The 23877-nt window shown below is 44.5% G+C and overlaps 1 protein-coding gene across 10 annotated transcripts in view; it reads right to left on the bottom strand.

Moving 5' to 3' along the window:
- MTUS2 (microtubule associated scaffold protein 2) overlaps window positions 1-23877 on the bottom strand; it is a 531311-nt gene that overhangs the window by 110749 nt on the left and 396685 nt on the right. For all 10 annotated transcript variants that reach the window (XR_009498826.1, XR_009498824.1, XR_009498825.1 and 7 more), the window contains one exon: window positions 18600-18811. Coding sequence is in view for 7 of the 10 variants with exons in the window: in XM_059903311.1 (XP_059759294.1) it covers window positions 18600-18811 (212 nt within the window). In the remaining 3 variants the exon portion in view is untranslated. The remainder of the gene's footprint in view (window positions 1-18599; window positions 18812-23877) is intronic.

Here is a 23877-nt window from a genome sequence, read left to right as displayed (position 1 = left end):
GCCCCTGCTTGCCACAACTAGAGAAAGCCCTCGCACAGAAACGAAGACCCAACACAGCCATAAAAAAAAAAAAAAAAAAAAAAAAAGTCAGACAACATGTACCAGCTACTGGTGTCAAAAGCACCAGCTCTATTTACCCTACTGGACATCTCCAGTGGATGCCTCACAGGACCTCAGACTTCATGGCTGAGGACTCAGTCCATGAACCTCCACGAAGCCCACCCATCACGTCTCCCATCTCAGTGAGGGGTACCCCATTCGTGTGGTTCCCCAGCCAGAGATCTTGACCTCAGCCCTGGCGGCCACCTTTTCCTCACCCCTTATTCCAACACATCACCACTCTTACCCGACTTACCTCCTGAACATCTCTCCCACCACTGTGGACATCTCTCCATCTCCACATCCATCACACTGGTCCAAGCCACCACCATCCACGCCCGTGTGGACCACAGCCTTAGCTTCCCATCTGGTCTCCCTGCCCGTCTGTTCTGGAAACGTGAGTCTGCTCAGATCACCCTCCACACAGGGTCTTCCTTTTGCTCCTCCGTAAGAAGCGGGCTCCCCATTCCCTTGGGAGGCCCTGCAAGGTCGGGCCTGTCAACCAGCTCCCCAGCCTAGGGCTCTGTCGGCGCCCCCTCAGCTCCATGGACACACACGTCCCCTCCCCTCCGCAGTGACTTTCCACACAGGCCCCTCTCCCCGCCACACCTGCTGCCATCGTGTCCCCTGACCTCTCCACCTCTTTCTTCCATCTCAGAGCCTGCACCCCGGAGCTCCCAGACGAGGCTGCACCCTCCAATACCGTTTTTTCTATTTAAAAGACTTGCTCAATCCCTCCACCAAACTCCACGACGGCACAGACCACGTCTGCTTTGCCCTCTGTTGTATTCCCAGCCCCGAGCACAGTTTCTGGTCCAGAGCAGGCACTTGACTTGAGGATTATTTTCTCATGAAACAGTCATCATCACCAAGGGGTAGCATCTCCAAAGCACTTTCGTGGGACTAGCTCGGTTCACCCTCAGAACGGTCTCCTTTTACAGACGAGGAAAGTGAAACAGACAGAGGGTCTGTGGACTTTCCAGACCACAGTGCTGACATGGATCGGACTGGATCAGTTTTCTGATGCCCAGTTCTGTGCTTCCTCTACATTGCGTTTTCTCACTTTATTGTGCTAAGTATGAATGTAGTGATGAAGTCTGAAGGACCTTGCCCTTGGGTCAGACTCCAGCCTGGCTCTGCGTCACTTGTGTGACTTCAGGCAAAGCAACCCTTCTCTCTAGGTCCCAACAGTGCCCACCCACAGGGCTGTGGAGAGAATTAAACAGGACAAGGGGTGGTGAGCCCCTGCCAAAGGCTTGGTACACAGTAAGATACATAAATGTTAGCTAATAACAAGGAGGGATAAGCAGTCTTACTTCCAGTACCTCTTCGTGATTCCCCTACGCTAGCAGGTTATTTTCTACACCGTAACTACGCTAAATGCCATAAGCACTACAGCTTCTGATTATAAAGCATCAAACCCTTTTGCTTCGTTGTGTTAGGAATTTTAGCCCTTCTTTGCTTGCTACAGATGCAAACTTTCTCCTCACTCTGGCTAGTCTACTTTATATGCCCCAGAGCTTCCCCTCTCTTCCTCAACTCCGGGACCACCTGTATCTGGGCAGAAGCCCAGAAATCTGCCCCTTTAGGCCCCCAGCTATAGATTCCCAGGGGCAGGAAGGATTCTAGCCAGCTACAGATTCTAATTTGGGTGGTTCTACCTCTTTCTTCCTTGGCTATGCCCAATGCTCCTAAAATCAGTGTAGATTTTCCTCTAAGGGAATGCAAAAGCAGGCAGTCACGGCTATTCCCAGGCAGGCGTTTGCTCTGTGGCAGCCTAAGCTGACCTGCTTCTGCTTTGCCGAGAAAAGTACTCTGTGCCTCCATCTCGGGTGCATTCCTTCTTCTAGCAGAACAACTTAACTATTGCAAATAGAGGTTAACGACTGAGACGACCGACACGGGACAGCTCACTGGCTAAGCCAAATCCACCCCACGGAGAACTGAGTGGGGTGGGCGGAAGCCCCCTTTCTCCTGGGAACTCCCCACTTTAAACCCTGTTATCTTTAAAGCAAGCGCTAATATGTGTTACTTGAAATAACAATACAAACTCATGGAGTACGGGTGAGTTCATGGTCTGAGACGGTTCTCCAGGGTCAGCTGAGATTCACAGCTGCCCAATGTCAGGACGGATGTTGGCCACTCTGATGCCAGCACGACTGTGTCCCCTGAGCCTCTCCATGTCCCCGGCTATGGGACAGGGGTACCCTGGGATCTGAACGACTGGTTACCCTTGTGTTTCTTCCTGTCGTGAGAGGCTTGTGAAGCACCAGGGAAACAGGACAGGCTGAGGGTCAGATGCCTTCACATCCTGGCTGTGCTGTGCAGCCTTTGTGACTCAGCCTCTCTGAGCTCCAGTTTTCCATCTGCAAAAAGAGTCTGTCTCATGTATAGTCTCTGGGTGGCTGCTATAGCCCCGGGGGGCCTCATCTGGCGGCTAGAATATATTACCAGGTCAAAAAACACGACTTCCACCATTCCTCCCTGTTTTCCGTTATAACAATTCTTTAAAGGTATGTTATATATATGAACTTCAAAAATTCAAGTATTCCCAGGTATAGTTTTCTTATTCTCTGACTGCCCGTAATCTCTACCTCAAGCCTCTGATTTTCCTCAGTGTGGGGAAAGGTAGTCTAGTTGCTTTTAGGTGAAAGTTAAATCGCATAATTTCTTAATGTAGATTGACAGAAATCAGCCACTTTCCAGTTCGAAACCCCCCTCTCCTGGGTTTTCTTCTCTCCTACGCCACCCCGGCTTGATTCCGAGTGGGTCCTGGCGTGGGCAGGGGCGGGTGGCCTCTGTCTCTCCTTCCATCGTGCTCCTGGGCTGGCAGCCTTTGAGCTGTGACTCATCCGGAAGGATTCTGAGTGTCGTCTTTCACATCACACCCACTGCTGTGTATAACCATGCCTTAAGGGCTGTGATCCCTGGCTCTGTCCTCACAACGTCCTCACTGTGGCCTCTGGTTGTCATGTCCACGCCCATCCCCTGTTCCACCTCATGTTGGTGGTGTTCTCCATCCTCTGAAGCTCCCGGGAGTCTTATTCTACCCTCCCCGCTCTCCACCCCCCTCTGCTCTGTCACCCTCAATCCACTGCAGCTCGAGGGAGGTCAGGGAGGTTTGTCACCACCAGGAGTCCAAGTGAGATGAGCAAGGCATAGCTCCCCATCATCCTGGGATCCCCCAAATTATGAGGGTTCCACTGGGCTTTAGCCTCTCCTCTTGGACTTATCCTGAGGCAGGTGCATATAGACAAAGATTGCATCTTGAGATTCTTCTGGAACACTCTTCCCCCTTCCCAGCTTGGATAATTTCCTTCTAATTGAGGAAGAATGGGAGGCTACAGATTAATAGCTGCCCAGATTAACTAACTGCCCTTTTCAAATCTTTTTCTGTCTCTCAGGCTTTTCAGGGTGAAGCTGAGAATCTGAGTCCTTGTTGAGCTCCAAGGCTGTACTATTTCGAGTGGTACCTTGTCAGAGGTCAACCAAGTCAGAGGCTGGGCCAGAGCACGTCGATGAATGCTTTGAAGATGACTCACCACAAACTGACACTTTACGGTGTCCTGCTATAGATGTAACTTATTCCCGTGAAGAAGTGAGAACCTGTCTCACCAAACACTAAATCTATTTGCCTATCCTATAAGCTTCAAAAAAATAAGACCCAAGGGATAATAAGAAAATGACCATATGGATTGTGACTTTTTCTTTTCAAAAAAATTTACTTAAAAAATTAAAAAATAGTAACATTGACTGTGTTGTGTGTGTGTGGGAGACTTTTTTGTGTATGGTTCTATGAATTTAAAAACATGTATAGATTTATGTAACTACCACCACAACCAGAACATAGAACAGCTGCACTACTCCAAAAATCTACCTTTGCACACCTGCCCCACATCCCTGAACCCTGGCAATTACTTATCTGTTCTCCATCACTATGGTTTGCCTTTTGGAAAATATCACATACATAGAATCAAAGAGTATGCAAATTCTCGAGTGTAGCTTCTTGAACTCAGCATAATGCCTTTGAGAATCATGCAAGGTGTTATGTGTATCAATAGCTCATTCCTTTTTAATACCTGTGGGGTCTGTGGAGATTTCCCCTCTTTCATTCCTGATGCTGGTTAAGTTTGTCTTTTTGTTTGTCAGACTTACAATAGGTTTATCAATTTTACTGACTCTCTCAAAGAACCAGCTTTCAGTTTCATTGATTCTATTATTTTTCTGTGTTCAATTTCATTGATTTTTCCTATCTTTATTATTTCCTTTCTTTTGCTTGCTTTGGGATTATTTTTGTGCTATACTGTACCTATGATACATGCTACAAGCATACATTCTTTTTCTAGTGTCTTCAGGTAGAAGCTTAGATCATTGATTTAGACTTTTTGTCTTTTCTGAGTTTTTAATACTATATATATCATCCTAGGCACTATGTTAGCCATGTTCCACAAATTTCTAAATGTAGTCATTTTATTTTCTTTCAGTTTAAAGTATTTTCTAATTTCCCTTGAAACTTCTTTTTGACACACGGCTTATTTGGTAGTATGTTATTTAATTTCCAAATGTTTAAAGATTTTCCTGTTATCTTTCTCCTACTGATTTTTGTCTAATTTCATCAAGGTCAGACAACATATTTTATATGATTCTAATTATTTTTAATTTGTTAATTTTATGACCCAGAATATAGTCTATCTTGGGGAATGTTCCACGTCCACCAGAAAAGAACGTGTATTCTGCTATTGTTGGGTACAGTATTTTATAAACATCTATCACTTCTCGTTGGTTAATGGTGCTATTCACTTCTTCTATATCCTTGCTAACCTTCTGTCTACTGCTTCTGTTGATTACTGAGAGAGGAGGTGTTGAAATCTCCAAGCATAATTTTCGATTTGTCTTTTTCTCCTTTCAGTTCTGTTTTTGCCTGGTGCATTTTAAAGCTCATTGTTAGACGCAAACACATTTAGGACTGCTATATATTCTTGGTAAACTAACCCGTTTACATTGTGCAATATCCCTCTCATCCCTGGTAATTTTCTCTGCTCTGAGGTCTACGTTGTCTGCTATCAACACAGCCACTCCTGCTTACTTTTGATTTATGGTTCCATGTTATATATAGCCTTTGACTTTTAACCTCCATCTTTCTGTATTTTAAGCAAGACTCTTGTTAACAGCAGATAGTTGGGTCATTTGTTTTTTTTTAATTCATGTTTCCATACATACCCTGACAATCTTGATCTTCTAACTATTGTGTTTTGACCAAAGCTTGGCAAACATTTTTTCTGTAAAGGACCAGATAATAAATATTCTGGACCTTGTGGCCTATACAGTCTGTGGTGCTCCTCATCCCTGCTGTTGCAGCAAGAAAGCAGCCACAGGCGGTACATAAAGGAGTGCACGCCACCATGTTCCAACAAAACCTTCTTTACAAAAACAGATTTGGCCCATGAGCCACTGTTTGCTGGTTTAAATCATTATATTTAGTGTAATTATTGATACGTTTGAATTTAGATCTACCACTTTATTGTTTTCTGTTTGCTCCCTCTGTTTTTGTTCTTCTGTTTCCCGTTTCCTGACTCTTTTCGGTTTATTTGAACATTTTTTAGTATTACGTTTTAATTTGCTAATTACACTTTTGACCACATCTCTTTACATCATTTTTTAGTTGCTGGTTTGGGAACTATAATATAAAAATTTAACATTTCACGGTCTAATTAAAATCAGTATTTTACCACCACATGTGGAAAGTAGAAACCTCACTGTCAAAATGGGTCTCTCTGCAATCTCTCCTCTGTGTAGTAATCTTAAGAATCACATCTACGTGCACTGAAAACTCCATCAGACAATGTTGTAATTTTGGCTTCCAGCTTTTAAATATATTTTAAAGAGCTCAATCGGAAAAGAACAGTCTATTATATACCCAGATATTTACTATTTCTGTTGCTCTTCATTCCTGTTGTTCCAAGTTTCCTTGTGGTATCATTTCCTATCTGTCTGGAGAACTTCCTTTAACAGCTCTTTTAGAACAGGTCTGCAGACAAAGGATGCTTTTAGTTTCCTTTCATCTGAGAATGTCTTTACTTCACCTTCAATTCCAAAGGATGTTTTCACTGGATAAAGAATTCTAAGTTGGTGGTTCTTTCTCCCAGCACTTTGAAAATGTTCTACGGTCCTCTGCCCTCCATGGTTTACGGTAAGAAATCTGTAGTCATTTGAATTGTTTCTTACAGGTAATGTGTAATTTCTCTCTGACTGCTTTCACAATTTTTTCTTTGTTTTTAGTCTTCAGTAGTTTGATTATAGTATATCTGGACGTGGATTTCTTTGGGCTTATCCTGTTTGAGGGATACTGAGATTCTTGAATCTGTAGGTTTATGTTGTTCACCAAATTTGGCAAGTTTCTAGTCATTATTTCTTCAAATATTTTTTTTCTGTAAACACACTTTCTCCTTTTTTTTCCCCCTGGGACTCCTATGACAGAAATATTAGACCTTTTTATTTTCTCTCTCAGGTCCCCAAGACTCTCTTCTTCTTTTTTTAAAAAAATCTATTTTCTTTCTGTTGTTCAGATTTGACAGTTTCTATAGACCCATCTTCAACTTCACTGACTCTTCATCATCTCCATTCAGCGACTTTCATTTTTTTGGCTATTATATTTTTTACTTCTAAAATGTCCATTTGAGTTTTTATATCTTCTATTTCTTTGATAAGACTTTCTAGCTTTCCATTCATTTCTTTTTACAGGAATTTTTTTAAAATTAATTAATTAATTTATTTATTTTTGGCTGCATTGGGTCTTCATTGCTGTGCATGGGCTTCCTCTAGTTGCAGCGAGCAGGGGCTACTCTTCGTTGCTGTGTGCAGGCTTCTCGTTGCGGTGGCTTCTCTTGTTGTGGAGCACAGGCTCTAGGTGCGCAGGCTTCAGTAGTTGCGGCACGTGGGCTTCAGTAGTTGCGGCGCGTGGGCCTAGTTGCTCTGCGGCATGTGGGATCTTCCCGGACCAGGGATCAAACCCGCGTCCCCTGCACTGGCAGGTGGATTCTTAACCACTGTGCCAGCAGGGAAGTCCCTCTTTCCATTCATTTTAAGAGTACTTGGCTTTACTTCTTGGAGCATTTAAAAAATAGCTGCATTTAATGTCTTCATCAAATAAATCCAACAACTGTGTCATTCTGAATTTACTGTCTGTTGGCTGACTTTTCCCATACAAGTTGAGATTTCCCTGTTCTTTGTATGCTAAGTAATTTTAGATTGTGTCCTGGGCGTTTTGAATACGACATTATGTGACACTGGGTCTTGTTTAAATCTTACGTAGAATTGATAGCAGGCAACTGATCAGGTAGAGTTCAGGCTATGGTTCCATGCAGCCTTCTATGGGTTGTGCTTCCAGCATCAACTCAGTTTTCAAAGCCTTTAAAGTGCTGTTAGGATCTGCCCCACACACGCACCTAACAATGGCCAGTCTGGCCTCGGGTGGTGGCCTCTCCTGTTCTTCAGTTCTTAGCATCCACATATGCTGTGAGTGACAGTCACACACGTGGAGCTCAGGGGTGAGCCCAGGGGCACATAAACAATTTTAAGGGGTCACTTTCCCAAGTTCCCCCCTCTCCCCAATCTCCACCATCTGTTCCAGTTCCCTGGGGCTCCTCTTTCTAGTCCTCCAGCCAGAAAGCTGGGACATTAGTTGCCCCACTCTGCTGTGCACTTTGTGGCTAAATTGCAAAAAAAACCCCGAGAATAAAAGCAGTGGGGTTTGCCTCACCCTCTTGGGACACAGCTCCTTCCAGCAGAGAGGAACGTTCCCCTCTCTCACGGTTTGGCAGGTTGCTCCTGCCACCACTACTGCTGTCATGACCACAGGGGTGCTTGTGGGTTGGGGTATGAGAAAATGGAGAAAAGAAAAAAGATTTACTTAGCTCTCTCTGAGTGCTAGGAGTTCCCTTTCCCACTCCTGTAGCCAGAAACAGAGGGCTTCTCCTGGAGACCCCTCTGCCCACATCCAAGTGTCCACTTCCAGGTTTCAAGCTGCACTGAATTCAGGCCGAGGAATACTGGAGAGAAACCCTTGTAAATTCACCATCAGTTCTGCGATGCTTCGAATTCCGGTCTTCTTCCCAGTCTGCCTGCTACGTGTTACTTTTTAGCATTCTCAAGTAGCTACTCCATGCATTCTGGACCGGCTGTACAGCTGCATTTGGTGGGAGAGACAACATGGAGTGTACTTCCTTCATTTCACCTGGAACCAGGACTCAACTGGCATCTTGGGGATCACCTGCTCAGTTTGTGTGTTGGGTCTTCACATCAGAAATGGTCATTCTGAGGAGGTGCTCATTGCCAATAGCAAACATTAAGATCTGAAAAAGAGAAAAACCTATCCACAGAGAAGAAAACATTCTGAGTATCTCAGGTCTGAAAAATTGCTCAGGCCGTTACTTTTGGTGGGAAGCACAGCATCATGTGTTTCTTTACTTTTGTGAGCATCTTTATATTTATTTGTGAGCATCCCTTTACTTTCGTGAGCATCTTTATATTTATTTATTTTTCTTTTATTTTTTTAATTGGAGTATAGTTGATTTACAATGTTGTGCTAGTTTCAGGTATGCAGGAGAGTCTTCATATTTAAATCGGGTTTCTTGTGGACAATATATAGTTGGGTTAAAAAAAATCCTTTCTATCTCTGTCTTTTAATTAGTGTGTTTAGATCACTCACATTTAATGTGATTATTGTTCTAGTTGGATTAATATCTTTGTAACTTTTCTAATCATTGCATTTATTCTTCGTTTCTTTTTTCCCCTCTTCTTTGGCCTCCTTTATGCCTGCTAAATAGATATAGAATTCTGGCCCTGCATTTCTTTCAAACTGAAAAAATAATGGGGAAATACTATTGCAGAAAAGTTTGAGAAATGATATCACTTCCTATTTATTTTGTCAGCACAGTTCTCATGTTGCCTCTGTTTTCAAGAGAGTACTGCCATGTCACAGAGTCTCAGTACATTTGAATTTTAAATGTTTCTTCCTCTGTTCCTGGTAAAGCAGATGTCATGGGCCTTCACGTTCTCCAGGGACTGAATTACAGATACAGATTGTTTGACTCTCAGGTTTGTGCAATATATAACTGCTTTTATGAATTATCTCATAGGGAAACTGCTTGCAGTGTGTGACATCAATCTTACTCTTGCTTAGTACTTTGATTGTCAGGAATAAAATGAAAAATGAAAGCAGTTGTGTGATTTTAATATCAAACCTAATTTCAATTATGTCTGTGGAACAGGCAGGTCTGCAGTTCGCACTTTAGTGAACAAGGGGCGGAGAGTGGCACTTGCTTTTTGTAAAACGCCCTGGAATTTAAGGTAATGTTTGGCAAGCACTCTTCTGGGGGCACAGATTTCATTTCCAGCCAATGCCCTGTAGATGTCACCGTTGCCACTTCTCACAGGGAAACGTTCACCGCGGGCTGACAGAGGCTAAACTTGCTAAACCATTTGGTTGTCAAGGAACCAGGAGAATGTGGTCGTCCTGACCTGTTCACAGATACTCCTGTGAGAGTGCCAAACTCTGGGATATTTCCTCATTCTGTGTCATTTTCATCCACTGTCTGGTACCTGGTATTACAAATCACTCCAACCTACAGAAACTCCTCTCTCATTTGGCTTCTTTGAGGTGGGACTTCTCCTGTTTTCAACAACCTTTCTCACCATCTCCTGCGTTTCCTTTCTTTCCTGCTCCTCCTCCTCGGGCTGAGGGGCTGTCCTGTGTCTGCCTTCCTCTTCTGTACACATGCTCCTGTCAATCTCAGCCCTCTATAATGTCACTTCTATACAAATGTCTCCCAAGTCTACTTTTCTACAGCTTCCTTTTTCCTCCCCTGACATCTAAACCCATGTTTAACTCCCTAATGGAGCTCCCAGCATCACAAAGCACGAAGAATCTTGGAAACCAACAAAGGGGAGCCACACCAGGTAGGCAGGGATGCTGCATGTGGGATGGCAGGAACCCACAAGCTGAGCTAATTTAAGAGAAGCAGAAATTCAGAGCCACAGGTAACTATAAAAAAATAAGCTCATCCCACCTGAAATTCCTGAGAGGATGGGAGATAGGGAGGATACTCCTGGAATGTGGGATGGGATTCTCAACAATTTCTCCTGAATTCCAAAGGGACAGGTGATATTTGAATAAAAGTTTACTTCTGGAGGAAAAATGTCCATCCCTACAAGTCCATTGGTCCTGGACCTTGAGGGTTCACGGATGCACAAAGTGTGCAGTTTCAGAGAAAATAGTTAAAAAGAGAACCTGTGACCTCTTTAAATATCTCTGAACTATAAACACACAAATCCTAAGTGAACTTAACATTCCCTAGTTTTGTGACTTCTGTTTGGGAGCTGCTGGGGTGGGGATGGGGAAGGTTTACCACTTATCACCTGGAGCCTCTTGGACCTGTTAAACCCTAATGAGCCCCCTAATTGGCTCACAGCCCGGGTGCTGGGGTCCTGTATCTGCACTCTGCTTTGCATCAGACCCTCCTCCCCACTCCTCTCACCCCTTGCCTGGATTATTATTACTACCAGCAGAGCTTCCTAAGTGTTTTCTCTGCCTGGAGTTTTCTTTCTACCATCCATCTCATACCTCGCTACCATATTAATCCTCCTGAAATGCAGCTTCAAACACTTCAGTACTATGTCCAGAACTCTCAGTGCCTCCTGACTGTCTCATATTGAGCCTCTCTTTACTTTGCTTTTTTTTTTTTTTTTTTTAATTGGGGTATAGTTGTTTTACAATGTTGTGTTAGTTTCTACTGTACAGCGAAGTGGAGTTCCCTGTGCTATACAGCAGGTTCTTATTAATTATGTATTTTATACATAGTAGTGTATATAGGTGAATCCCAATCTCCCAATTCACCCCACTTCCCACCCCACCCCCTTTACTTTGCTATTTAAGTCCCCAAACCCTTCCACCTCATTTCTGGTACTGACAGTCCCAGACTCCAAGCTTTAGGCAAATCAGACTCTTCACTCCCCGCAAAACCAGCCTGCCCTGTCCCAGGGCTGCGCAGCCCGCCACCCGCGCTGGTTCCCTCCACCTCTGCCTACAGAAACCTTACTTCTTCTCAAGGGCCGGTCCACGAGCATCCGTCCTCTCTGAATGGGTAAGGTACACACTGACGTGTCTCTGGAGTCAAGAGATAACCCAAACACTGCGTGTGTAGTAAAGAGGAGGCTCTCGGTGTAACTCGCTCAGGCAACGAAGGTCCTTGCACAAACGGACCACACTCCCGGTCCTCCCCCAGATGGAAGGCATAGCACAAGTCACCGCTTCACCTGCACCTTCCAGAAACAGACGCCCAAATCGGGGGAGGGGAGGGCTTGGCCTCATTAGACAGCAAGCCCACAGCTCTCTCTCCCTGTCTCGTTGCACTGGCAGTAGCCCTGAGAAGTTATAGGAGACAATAATATCCTTAGAAATTCACTCCCGTTTTAAACGTCCCACAGAAGTTTGTTACTTGAAAGTGATTTTTCCCAAAGAGAAAACTCTAATGTGTTTTCTGAACGGTGATGGTCACACAGCAGATACGCTTAAAGTGTCTAAGCCAAGGAACAAGCATACGCTGAGCTGAGCATTTCCTGGCATTTCAGTTACAGCATTGCCTCACAGAGTTTGAGGAAACGGAATTACATCCCAGGCCCTGGAGCATGAGCGCCCCTCCACTCTAGTCTTGCCCCCGAAGCTGGACCTTCAGTCACACCATTTCATAGAAAAACTTGAGGTCTAGGAAGTCAACAAACTCATCATCTCAAAGAGGTTCTGGAATGGAGGCAACCATATCTCCTATCTCCTTAGGCAGTAATTATTTTTTTAAAGTTATCATTCCTTCCACTTCTTCTTACTTGGAGGGGAGTTACAGCATTTAATTTATTTTAAAATAAATTTCCAGTGACATTTAAGTAGAGACTTGGGTATCTGTTAGAGGGCCTGGGTCCACATAGGCTGGGGGGGTGTGGCCTCAGTGTGCCATTCCCACTGCCCTCTGCTGCCTCCCTGGCCTGGGGGAACGTGACACCCAGTTCTGCATCTTAGAGTATTTCCAAGGCATGCACTTTCACTACAGACCACTTTTAGCCAAGTGCAGACCTCCTTTTGAGAGGAGCAGATGAAACTCATCTTTCCTCTCCCATGCGTCCATCTGTATTCAAAAGGAGCATCAGTTAATCAAAAAAAGAAACCATTTATGACAAAGCATAAGAGAAATGAACTGAATTGGGGCAATTAGTCTCTACCTTAGTCGAGTATCTATTCTTATCACCTTATTATGAAATTTACTTTATCATCAGTGAATTTGGGTCTTATCAGGCCCCAGTCTTGGGGATCTTCCATAAAAGCTGAGAAGACTTCGCAATTTAGAGTTTTATTTTTTACCTACCATGATGGCTTCCATAACTGACACCCCAGGCCAGGGATTCTTATTACTTCAAAGAGCTGCTTGGCATAGCTGGGGCGGGGAGGGGGTGTTCTAAGCCTTGACATTGGGAATATTTTGATATTTGGGGGTTAGGCTAAGCATTTCCTTAAGCTCAAGTCCTAAGGGTAAGAGCTAACACTCATGGTTCTCCCAGCAAAGGACCGTGGTCACACTGACTTTTGGGACACAAACGTTCTTTTAGAACAACAATCGTTGGAATAGCCAATTTACTATTTCATCAACATTCCCATCAGGTCATATGCTGAACTGTCAGAAATGCCAACCTAGGTGCTCACTTTTTCTCTAAGGCTTTAGTTATTCAAGGTAAAATTAAGGAAGAAAAGATAATCACACGGCACTGTTTATAAGGGGGAGAAGCACAAAATACTATATTTAAATGGACATTTTTAGGATTTAGGGAGCAACAGAGAGCGTACGGTTTTCAGGTTTTTTTTTTTTTTTTTTTTTTTTTGGCTGCATTGGGTCTTCGTTACCGTGTGCAGGCTTTCTCTAGTTGCGGCGAGCGGGGGCTACTCTTCGTTGCGGTACGGAGGCTTCTCATTGCGGTGGCTTCCCTTGTTGCGGAGCACGGGCTCTAGGCGAGCAGGCTGCAATAGTTGTGGTTCACAGGCTCTAGAGTGCAGGCTCATGCCACGTAGTTGTGGCGCACGGGCTTAGTTGCTCCGCGGCACGTGGGATCTCCCCGGACCAGGGCTCGAACCCGTGTCCCCTGCATTGACAGGGGGATTCTTAACCACTGCGCCACCAGGGAAGCCCCCCGGTTTTCAGTTGTGATCAGGTGTAATCACTGCCCTGAAGCTCCCCTCGGTGGGAAAGTGTCCTGACACATGAACTCCCTTGGCAGCTGGATACCACAGCTTGTCTACTGCTTCGGAGCCCTAGGGCAGACTTTCACCCTGATGACCCACGCGGATGTATTAAACGGCAAAAGCAAGCAAGCCTGCGTTTATTTTCCGAAAGGGTTCTACACAGCCTGCTCGGATGGAAGCAGCCAGCTGTGGAGCAGGGAAGGTGAATCTGGGCCACCTTCGCCAAGAGGAGCTGCCGTCTGTTACAGAGGAACCTTCGCACTTCCAAAAACAGTTCCGAGTCCCTGGATCTCCATCCACAAAGCATTAACTAATCCACCCTGGGCTTAAAGACAGGGAGGGGCCACCACTCTGCGGACAACAAGGCTGGCCCGTCCTCTGCCCATACACACTCTCGCCCTCCTCGTTACTCACAATAATCCCACCCAGCTCTCCGCCCCGGCTCCTGCCAGCCTCCTTCCCAGGCCGCCCCTTCCCACTCACAGGGCTGGGCTTCTACCAGAACATACACCACTTTTGTTTGTGGCTTCAGGTTGACTCTTACCTCAGATCATTTTCTCTTAGCATCCTCTACATGTGTTTAACTTTGAGATTATTGTTCCACATTTTGTTTTTCCCCGTTATGTTCTTCCCCCTTAACTACATCAAAACCTTGAGGGCTGGGTGGAGAGGGAGAGAAAGGACCACAATATTGTGGGAAAAATATGGGGTGGATACAGGCTGACCTGCATTTGTATCGTGGCTCCATCGTTTTCTAATTCTGTTGTCTTTGGAAGGCTACATGGCCTGCCTGAGCCTCAGTCTCCTCAATTGTCACATGAGAATAATGTCCACCATTATTTTAACACCAGGGTGGGTTAAAATACTATATGTAAAGTGTCTAGGACATAGGAGATGGTCAATAAACAGGAGTGATATTGTTATTAAGGTGCTTTGCCTTCTACTTTTTTGAACCCTTCACAGAACCTTTCATATGGTCGGGGCAGGGTTGATAAAAATCTACTAACATAAGTGAATTAAAGATGAAAAGTTAAGTATATGAACTATATTTAAAAATATGTATCCTTAACTAACAACAAAAACATAGATCAAATGGGACTTTCCTGGTGGCACAGTGGTTAAGACTCCATGCTCCCAGGGCAGCGGGCCCGGGTCTGATCCCTGGTCAGGGAACTAGATCTCACATGCATGCCACCACTAAGAGTTCACAAGCCACAACTAAGGAGCTGGAAAGCCACAACTAAAGAGCTGGCGGGACGCAATTAAGTAGCCTGGCTGCCGCAACTAAGACCCAGCACAACCAAATGAAGAAATAAATAAGTAAATATTAAAAAAAAATAGATAAAGTTAATATGGAAACATGTCATTAAGTATTAAACTTAAATGATGAGTATTTGGGTGTTATTCTTTCCACACTTCTCCACACTTATGCAATATATTTTTGTGATAAAAAGTCAAAGAGTAAAAGAAAAAAACATACATTCATATATATACACTTTAGGGAGAAGGAGGCTGCTGCATTATTAATTTTGATTAAGCTTACAAAGTACACAAATGCTTGACATCAATTTTCATGCCTTGTCTGCCTAAACTATTTAATAATAAATGAAAAATAGTTAAAAACCATCGTCTGTCACATTCATAAAGTTAATGATAAAAATGACACAAACCAATATGAAAAAATATTGAATATAATAAATCTGATTAAAACTAAAACGAAAATAAATATACACCCTCAGATGTAACCTGTGTAAACCTTGATGCTACAGGGCGAGGCACACCACTTAATACAGGACCCTCTCCTGGATCAGCCGCCAGGGGCTGCTCAAGAGTAGCGTTCCCGGGAACCAGGCAGCAAAAGATAAAAGTCTTTCAACTTGACCCTGAGAAGTGAGAGTCCCTGAGAGTCACACTTATTAGTACAGCCCCACCCCCAGAGGTCTGGGACCACGGATTTCAGCAGAGCTGTCTGGCCTGTGGTGAGGACCGTGCCTTGTTGGGGGGAATAGAGCTGCCTGGAACGAGCACAGCGTGAGGTGGGTGTTGGCACCTAAATGTGGCATCTCAGCATCCCTGGACGCTGGGCTCGGGCTGTACCACAGCTGACAACTTTCACAGCCGCACTGCCAGGAGCTGTGAAGCAGGGGGCAGAAATGAAAGACCCCTATCCAGGCTCCTAATTCCTTTTTCTAGTGACTTCCCATACTTAATAGCATCAACACATTCTGGAAAAAATATATAGCAGCAGCAGCTGAATAGCTCGACTAGGAGATTATTTCTATCCTTAAAGTACACCCCAAGCCATATCCTTTATATATATATATATAAAACGAAATAAGAGGGGTTTGGTCTGTGTTTTAGCTTTACATTCCTCACATGTGTCTTATTCATCCCGCTGGAGAGTAAAATATTTGTCACATTTTCCTTGTCCTCAAAAAGAATGTTCTATTGAATATTTGTTCAAAGTACCTTTGCCCATTAATTCACTCCATTCTCACAATAACCTTGTAAAGAGTTATTATCAAACCTATTTGAAACTGAGGAAACTGCGAGTCAAAGATGACTGGTCAGAGGTGATTCTGCAGCGGGAAGCCGAGGGGAGCAAGGATGTATTCCCGTTGGTGATGATGTCAGGACTCAAAGAGGGGCCGCAACTCGCTCAAGGTCTCATGCAAGATGCAGGTGGGACCAGCTCCTCGCTGGCACGGCCCCCGCTCTCCACTACGCCTGCTCTGCAGACAAATATGCTACAGCGTAGAAAAGATACAGGTGTAGAGTTCCAGCAGCGTCTTCTAAGCAGAAGAGCAAAGAGATACTGCTTTTTCAGGCTGGCTCTGGAGGTCACGCCCTGCACAGCTGGCATGCTGGGCTGTGACCAATGCCCCATATATAATAATAATAATAATAATAATAATAATAATAATAATAATAATAATGCATTGGCTTCCCCCAAGAGGGACACGGGTCATGAGAGCATCTCAGGATCATGAGCCCTTGTAGTAGGGGCTCCATCATCAGAATTCCCAGGTTGCCTGGCCTCCACTTCCCCGGGTGCTCCACTCTGGTCACACCCCCTGGTCTAGTCTGGTATTCCTGGCAAACTCTCAAATCAAGCATCTTAAACCATGTAGAACACATGCCAGCCTGAGTGGAAGCCACTTATGTTCAACTACAGACTTGAAAAATGTCCATTTTTTCTTCTGAGGTTTCTCTGGAGAAAGAGTTGAGATCAGAAGGACGGAAAAAAGAACACATTGTGTGGGAGGTGAAATGCCATGGTCATTGGGGAGGCCTGTCTGGAGTTGCTGGTTGTGATTTACTGAAAAGAAAATGAAATTCATGCCCACCATCCATCTTGCTGAAATGTCATGCCAAGTGCGGCTCCAGCCGGTAGGGGGGTCTGATGGAGATGGCTACAAATCACCTGCCCTTTAGGGTCTCTGCTTGAAGAGCCATGTGTATGCCGCAGAGAAATAAAACTCGTGGTCCGTGGGCCAACAGGAATTTTCCTGGGGCCTAGAAATGCATCGCTACAGGGAACCGACCCTTATTCAACACAGGAACTCTCTTCTCTGCCATGACGCCATAAATGGGGTCCAAAAGTTCCAACTTGAAAACACAGCGCATGTTACCAATGTGTTAATTCGATGTCTGCTGGCATATCTATCCACACGAAACCCTTATCAAGGATTTGTTCTGAAGCTGGATGACGCATGGAAGGCGCAATCCCAGAGCGGGCAGAGTTACAAAGTAAATGTTATCACTGAACTGCAACGCACAACGCTGCTTTCCTCTCTTTATTAAAGACTTCACAATCAGTGGAAAATACACAACCAGCTGAAGAACGGAAAACACGTCACTCTTTGTCTAATAAGAAAAACGCTCAATATTTACCATGGCAAGTCTGGCCCCTTTGGCACCTCAAAAATGTGTTTGTAACTTTAATTCTTACAGGGGTGAGAACGCAGCAACTGCAGCTCTTTCAGGCTGACCCCAATGGTACTAGACCAGAAGGAAAGACATAAAATTCAAATTGGCCATTTACTGCTGGTGTTAACATTTTGATCAGTGAAGAGGCAGAAACTATTGATAGAGCTGAAACCTGTTTGTCTTGTCTTTCATCACAACAATAACTTAGTAATTAGCTCTTTGGGCCAAAAGCTTTAAGCAAAAAAGGAAACAACAACAGAACAGGACAGCTCAGGCTTCTACATTGTAGGGCAAGAGAGGTTGCAGGCTATCATCAAAGGTCAGAGAGCCCTCCACACTTCATGGTACAGATAATAAAGAAAACCAGTGGACGTGGTGCTGGTTAATATTCTACTGATTTTCTTCTTTAAATTAGTTAGAGATTTAGTTAGTTCATTTTCTTAGTTGGGGGGCATTTATATAGCATTCTTACTTTCATTTACAGATCCCGGAAGGTCCATACATGAAACGAATGCCTTACGGGTTACTGATGTGCTAACTCGTAATGTTTAAACCTCAAAGGTAAACGTTCAGGTTCCCCCCCAAACAGGCCTTGGCCACCTCAGGGTGGAGCACGAACGCACAAAGTCAGACAGACCCGCGCTCCCACCACCGCCCCTTCACATTCACAGGCAGGAAAGCCAAACTACACCATGGCTGGTAACAGACTCGGAGTCCGGGTGGCCCAGGAGCCTCTGGACACTCAGGCTGAGGAAACCAAGCCTCTCTGCATTGTCAGAAGAACCGAGGGCGCAGGGAGGACGCCCCTACCCCATGCTGCCCCACGCGCATTGTGAGCGTGGCCCCGAGAAGAGGCCCCAGCCCGGCACCTGCCAGGTCCCCTCGACAGCCAAAGTGGCGCCGCTCTGTCTCCCTCTGTACTGAAAGGTGTAGATATTTCAGACCCTGGCCGTCTCGGGGCTAAAATGCAAACAAGCACAAGCTCCATTCTCTTCCAAGACCTCACCTTCAAAACGTTCATTTATACCCTTTCCCTTCTTTTTTACATAATTTTCCCTTTTGCAGTGCAGGTTATGAATCCTTCTTCCCAGACTAATGTCTTCCACGCTCAAGTCTAAACTTGGCACCCAAAACATTACACGATGCTGGCGGAGATGTCGTGTGACCTGCAAATCAAACTGGTCTCTAACCCCAAACTCGAACTGAAACACACACGCAAACAACCATCACCACCGCCGTCCTCCCCGCAAACCGAAAGCCCTTCAACATTCACCAGGTGTGGACTCACCTTCCCAAAGAAGAGCTGAGTGGACACGGCGAGCGCCTCGAAGCCCCGGACGGCCCGTCTCAGCTCCGCCTGCACGAGGCCCAGCTGCCGCGTCTGCTGGTCGCACCTCTCCTTCAGCCGCTGCACCAGCTGCCGCTCGGCCTCTCGGGCCTGCGGGTCCGGCTTGGGGGAGACCCCGTTGCGGGGGGCCGTGGGCCTCTGCTTGGGGTATCCTAGAAAGAAAAACAGTCACCTGTGAGAAAACATTCAGCCCGAATGTGACAACCGCTCCTTATGACGGAAGGAGTCCATCAGGTAGCTGAGAAGGAACTGCCCATCATTTGTCATTTTAGGTGTTAAAAATGAAAAACAGGGACTTTAAATATTGCTCTGCTGATGTGGTCTGAAGTGCAAGGTTTCATGCTTGGAAAAAAGAGTAACAGACAAAATGGCCCAATTCCTTCTAGCTGCCTGCATTTCTTCTAGGTCTGCTTAGAGAGGTTGGAGCAGTTGTGGTTTTTGTGTTTGTTTTTGTTTTCTTCAAGGGGATTCCTCTTTGAAAATGTCTAATGGGGAATCAATCAGTCAATCCAGGTCGAAGTCAGAGTTAACACCCAGCAACTCTTTCACTGGGCATCGGGGAGTAATGCCTACAAGCCCTTCCCTCCCCTCGACCCTTTCTTTAATGTCAGGTTCAAGTCACATGTCTGATGACCTCTGCTGCAGGGATTTCTGGCTTTAAATTCCTACAGCACGCATGCCCTCCATGTGAGCATTCACACCACCTCCGCGGCTGAAGGTCCAGTCCCAGCCACCATAACCTCTCACCTTCTAACGGGAGCCCTGCTTTTTCTCATCTTTCACTGCACAGCAGCCAGAATGATCTTTATAAACAGAAAAGAGCCCACGGCCTGCGTGGACCCCTCCCTCCACTCCTTACACTCCGTTGCAGTAAGAAGAAAGTGCTCGTTCCTTACATGGCCCACAAAGCCTCTGAGACCTGGTTCCTGCCGGGCAAAATGTTGGGGGTGTGTGTTGAGGAGGTGTACAGAGGAAAGAACCAGAAATTCCGCCTGGGGTTGGGGAGGCTTTAAGGAGATTATTAGGCTGAAGCATTAAGGTGTAAAGGCCCAGGAAAGAGCTCAGAGACAAGCACTGCATCACGGTCCCAGACCCTCGGGTAAGCAAGAGTCTTCCTCGGATCGGCTGTCCTTCTAGCATGAGGCTCAGACAGACCTGACACCCCCAGAGAGCCCCTGCAGTGGCCAGTGGACTTATGTTCCCAAGAATATTCTTTCCTTGGCTCCAATAGATCACATCCTAGAGGACATGACAGGGACACTGACCACACAATCATGAATAAACTATAATGTTTCCACCGTTCTTTCGTCTCCCCGCTCTGCCTCCAAAATATCAGGGAGTAACATACAAAACAAATCAGAAAGCAGTGGCCTCTTCAGTACCTGATACCTTGAGTCGCAGCAGAGTCACGGGCCTGAGAACACATAATGGCCTCATCTTTTAAGGGGAAAAGATGGTTAATTGATCTAAATACTTCTGATTGTTAATTTAATGGTAACCATGCTAATTTTAATCAAATCTTCCTCCTTTTAAGAAATCATCAGAGGGCTTCCCTGGTGGCGCAGTGGTTAGGAGTCTGCCTGCCAATGCAGGGGACACGGGTTCGAGTCCTGGTCCGGGAAGATCCCACATGCCACGGAGCAACTAAGCCCGTGCGCCACAACTACTGAGCCTGCGCTCTAGAGCCCACGAGCCACAACTACTGAAGCCCGCGTGCTGCAACTACTGAAGCCCGTATGCCTAGAGCCCGTGCTCCGCAACAAGAGAAGCCACCGCAATGAGAAGCCCGCACACCGCAATGAAGAGTAGACCCGCTCACCACAACTAGAGAAAGCCTGCGCACAGCAACGAGGACCCATCGCAGCCAAAAATTAATTAATTAATCAATCAATCAATCAATTAATTATTAAAAAAAGGAAATCATCAGAGACTGGAATGCGACCTCACATATGACATATCTTCAACTAGTATGGCTTAGTGGAATAGTAGAATGTGAAATTATTGCTTCTTTAAACTGTCTTGACGGCATAAGAGTATACAACATTCCAGAAGGCAAATCAATCTTAATATATACTTAATCCCAACATTCTCAATACTGAAAACAAAAGAAAAATAACTACTGACAAAATGAGAGAAATTTTACTGCCTGCATTAAATTCTAAGACACAGTCTAAGACCCAATGCAGATTTTCTTCAGGATTACCGTTTGCCATTTTATTGCTGCGGCTGGTGATTTTTTAAAACACTCCAGTGTTTTTTAATGTGTTGAGGTACCAGGTGCCTGACACCATTACAATACAAGGCACTTCTTTTAGAAATCTAAAGAAATAATAAAACATACTTCCAGCTCAGTCAATTAAAGCTAATTGCAATCTATAGCATATAGAGTTAACTCTGAACTTGTGGATATTAGTAAATGCTCATGTTGTCCTGTGTTTTTGGCTGTCAGATTTATCCTCTGTTATTATTATTATTACCATCATCATCATTATTTTTAGGTTAGCAATTATATTGTAAACAGCCGATATGAAAGGATTTGGTGAAATCCTATTCTTGGTGTTTACTTTGATATTGGTGTTGTTATTAAACTGGTTTTATTCACACACTCAATATTCAAGGGTTCTACTGAACACCGGTATACTCAGTCCACATTTCTAGCCCTGGGGCCACCAAACCGACGTTCTGAGCCAGGACATTGGCTCCCCTGAGAACATCAGCTTTTGGTATGAACGTATCAAGCAAATGTTTAGCCGTACTGTGACACCAAACCACCTGATGAAACCAGTCCTTACGTGGGACTCCAGGTTGGCTGCGCTTCACAGCACAGACCAACACTCAGGCCTCAGTGCTAAGACTATTGGAAGGAAACGTGGAGAAACAAGGTTGCATGTGAAGTCCTCTATTGCTTTTAGTTGAAAAGGGTACTGCCGTCTTTTAAAATATTGGGTTGGCCAAAAAGTTCATTTGGATTTTTCTGTAAGATGTTACAGAAAAATCCAAACGAACTTTTTGGCCAACCCAATATATCAAATATAACTCTGCCTATGACTAATAATCATTTGACTGTCAGCAGCATAGCTCTGATCCTCACTAAAAACAGCATTCTTTTCTTGTGCTGTGGATTTTGTCAAATATGTCTACAGTTATTCCCTGAAGTATCGTTCTGTCACTCACTTTCCTGTCCGCCCATATGTCAGACCATCCCCAGGATGGTATGGAAGGATGGCCTCACAGCCTCACCCACCGTCCTGGGGACAGAGAGCTTATGTTGAAAGAAGATGAATGACACACAGCCAGCTTCACCTGGTTCATTAAAAATTAAAAAGGATTTTGCTTCCTTCTGCTGTCTTTTCTTAAAAGCCAGCACATGATGAAGCTTAAATACAAACCTGCTTAGGAAGTAAAGGGTAAATGGGAACACGGGACAGAAAAGTTCTGAGCCAGTGATCACAGGGAGCTCAGGGAGCACATGGTCGGCACTGGAACGAATGTGATGATGGTGACCCACTTCTGACCTCTTACACCCAAACTTCTCCGGAAAAGCCACCATACACGCTTCAAATGAGGGCCATGCCACATCCCCTGAGGACATTTCCATGCGCTGGAAGATTTTATTACCTCCTTCCCTGTTCTTTGTGGTATTTATATTGCTTCTGGGGAGGTCAAAGGTTCAAAGCAGGCAGACATGCCACTGACCTCTGTCTGCAGCCAGGTAGAGTCAAGTTACGTGTGTTTAGTCTCTTTCCAAAAAAAAAATCAAAACTCTGGTTGCTTAAAATATTCTGATTTCCATCCAGTTAAACTAGGAAATTGAGATAGCCTCATCCACCAGAGGGCAGACAGCAGAAGCAAGAAGAACTACAATCCTGCAGCCTGTGGAATGAAAACCACATTCACAGAAAGATAGACAAGACGAAAAGACAGAGGACTATGTGCCAGATGAAGGAACAAGATAAAATCCCAGAAAAACAACTAAATGAAGTGGAGATAGGCAACTTTCCAGAAAAAGAATTCAGAATTGTGATAGTGAAGATGACCCAGGACCTCGGAAAAAGAACGGAGGCAAAGATTGAGAAGATGCAAGAAATGTTTAACAGAGACCTAGAAGAATTAAAGAAAAAATAGGCAGAGATGAACAATACAATAACTGAAATGAAAAACACACTAGAAGGAATCAATAGCAGAATAACTAAGGCAGAAGAATGGATAAGTGACTCGGAAGACAGAATGATGGAATTCACTGCCACAGGAACAAAATAAAGGGAAAAAAATGAAAAGAAATGAAGACAGCCTAAGAGACCTCTGGACAACATTAAACGCAACAACATTTGCATTATAGGGGTCCCAGAAGGAAAAGAGAGAGAGAAAGGACCCGAGAAAATATTTGAAGAGATTATAGTCGAAAACTTCCCTAACACAGGAAAGGAAATAGCCACCTAAGTCCAGAAGCGCAGAGAGTCCCAGGCAGGATAAACCCAAGCAGAAACACGCCGAGACACACAGTAATCAAACTGACAAAAATTAAAGACAAAGAAAAATTATTAAAAGCAACAAGGGAAAAACGAAAAATAACATACAAGGGAACTCTCATACAGTTAACAGCTGATTTCTCAGTAGAAACTCTACAAGTCAGAAGGGAGTGGCACGATATATTTAAACTGCCGAAAGGGAAGAACCTACAACCAAGATTACTCTACCCGGCAAGGATCTCATTCAGATTCGACGGAGAAATCAAAAGCTTTACAGACAGGCAAAAGCTAAGAGAATTCAGCACCACCAAACCAGCTTTACAACAAATGCTAAAGGAACTTCTCTAAGTGGGAAACACAAGAGAAGAAAAGGACCTACAAAAACAAACACAAAACAATTAAGAAAATGGTAATAGGAACATACATATCGATAATCACCTTAAATGTGAATGGATTAAATGCTCCAACCAGAAGACACAGGCTCGCTGAATGGATACAAAAACAAGACCCGTATATATGCTGTCTACAAGAGACCGACTTCAAACCTAGGGACACATACAGACTGAAAGTGAGGGGATGGAAAAAGATATTCCATGCAAATGGAAATCAAAAGAAACCTGTAGTAGCAATACTTATATCAGATAAGATCGAGTTTAAAATAAAGAATGTTACAAGAGACAAGGAAGGACACTACATAATGATCAAGGGATCAATCCAAGAAGAAGATATAACAATTATAAATATATATG

The sequence above is a fragment of the Balaenoptera ricei genome, chromosome 18 (genome assembly GCF_028023285.1).
Source record: "Balaenoptera ricei isolate mBalRic1 chromosome 18, mBalRic1.hap2, whole genome shotgun sequence".
Classification (NCBI taxonomy): domain Eukaryota; kingdom Metazoa; phylum Chordata; class Mammalia; order Artiodactyla; family Balaenopteridae; genus Balaenoptera; species Balaenoptera ricei.
This window is presented reverse-complemented; position numbering and strand designations above follow the sequence as displayed.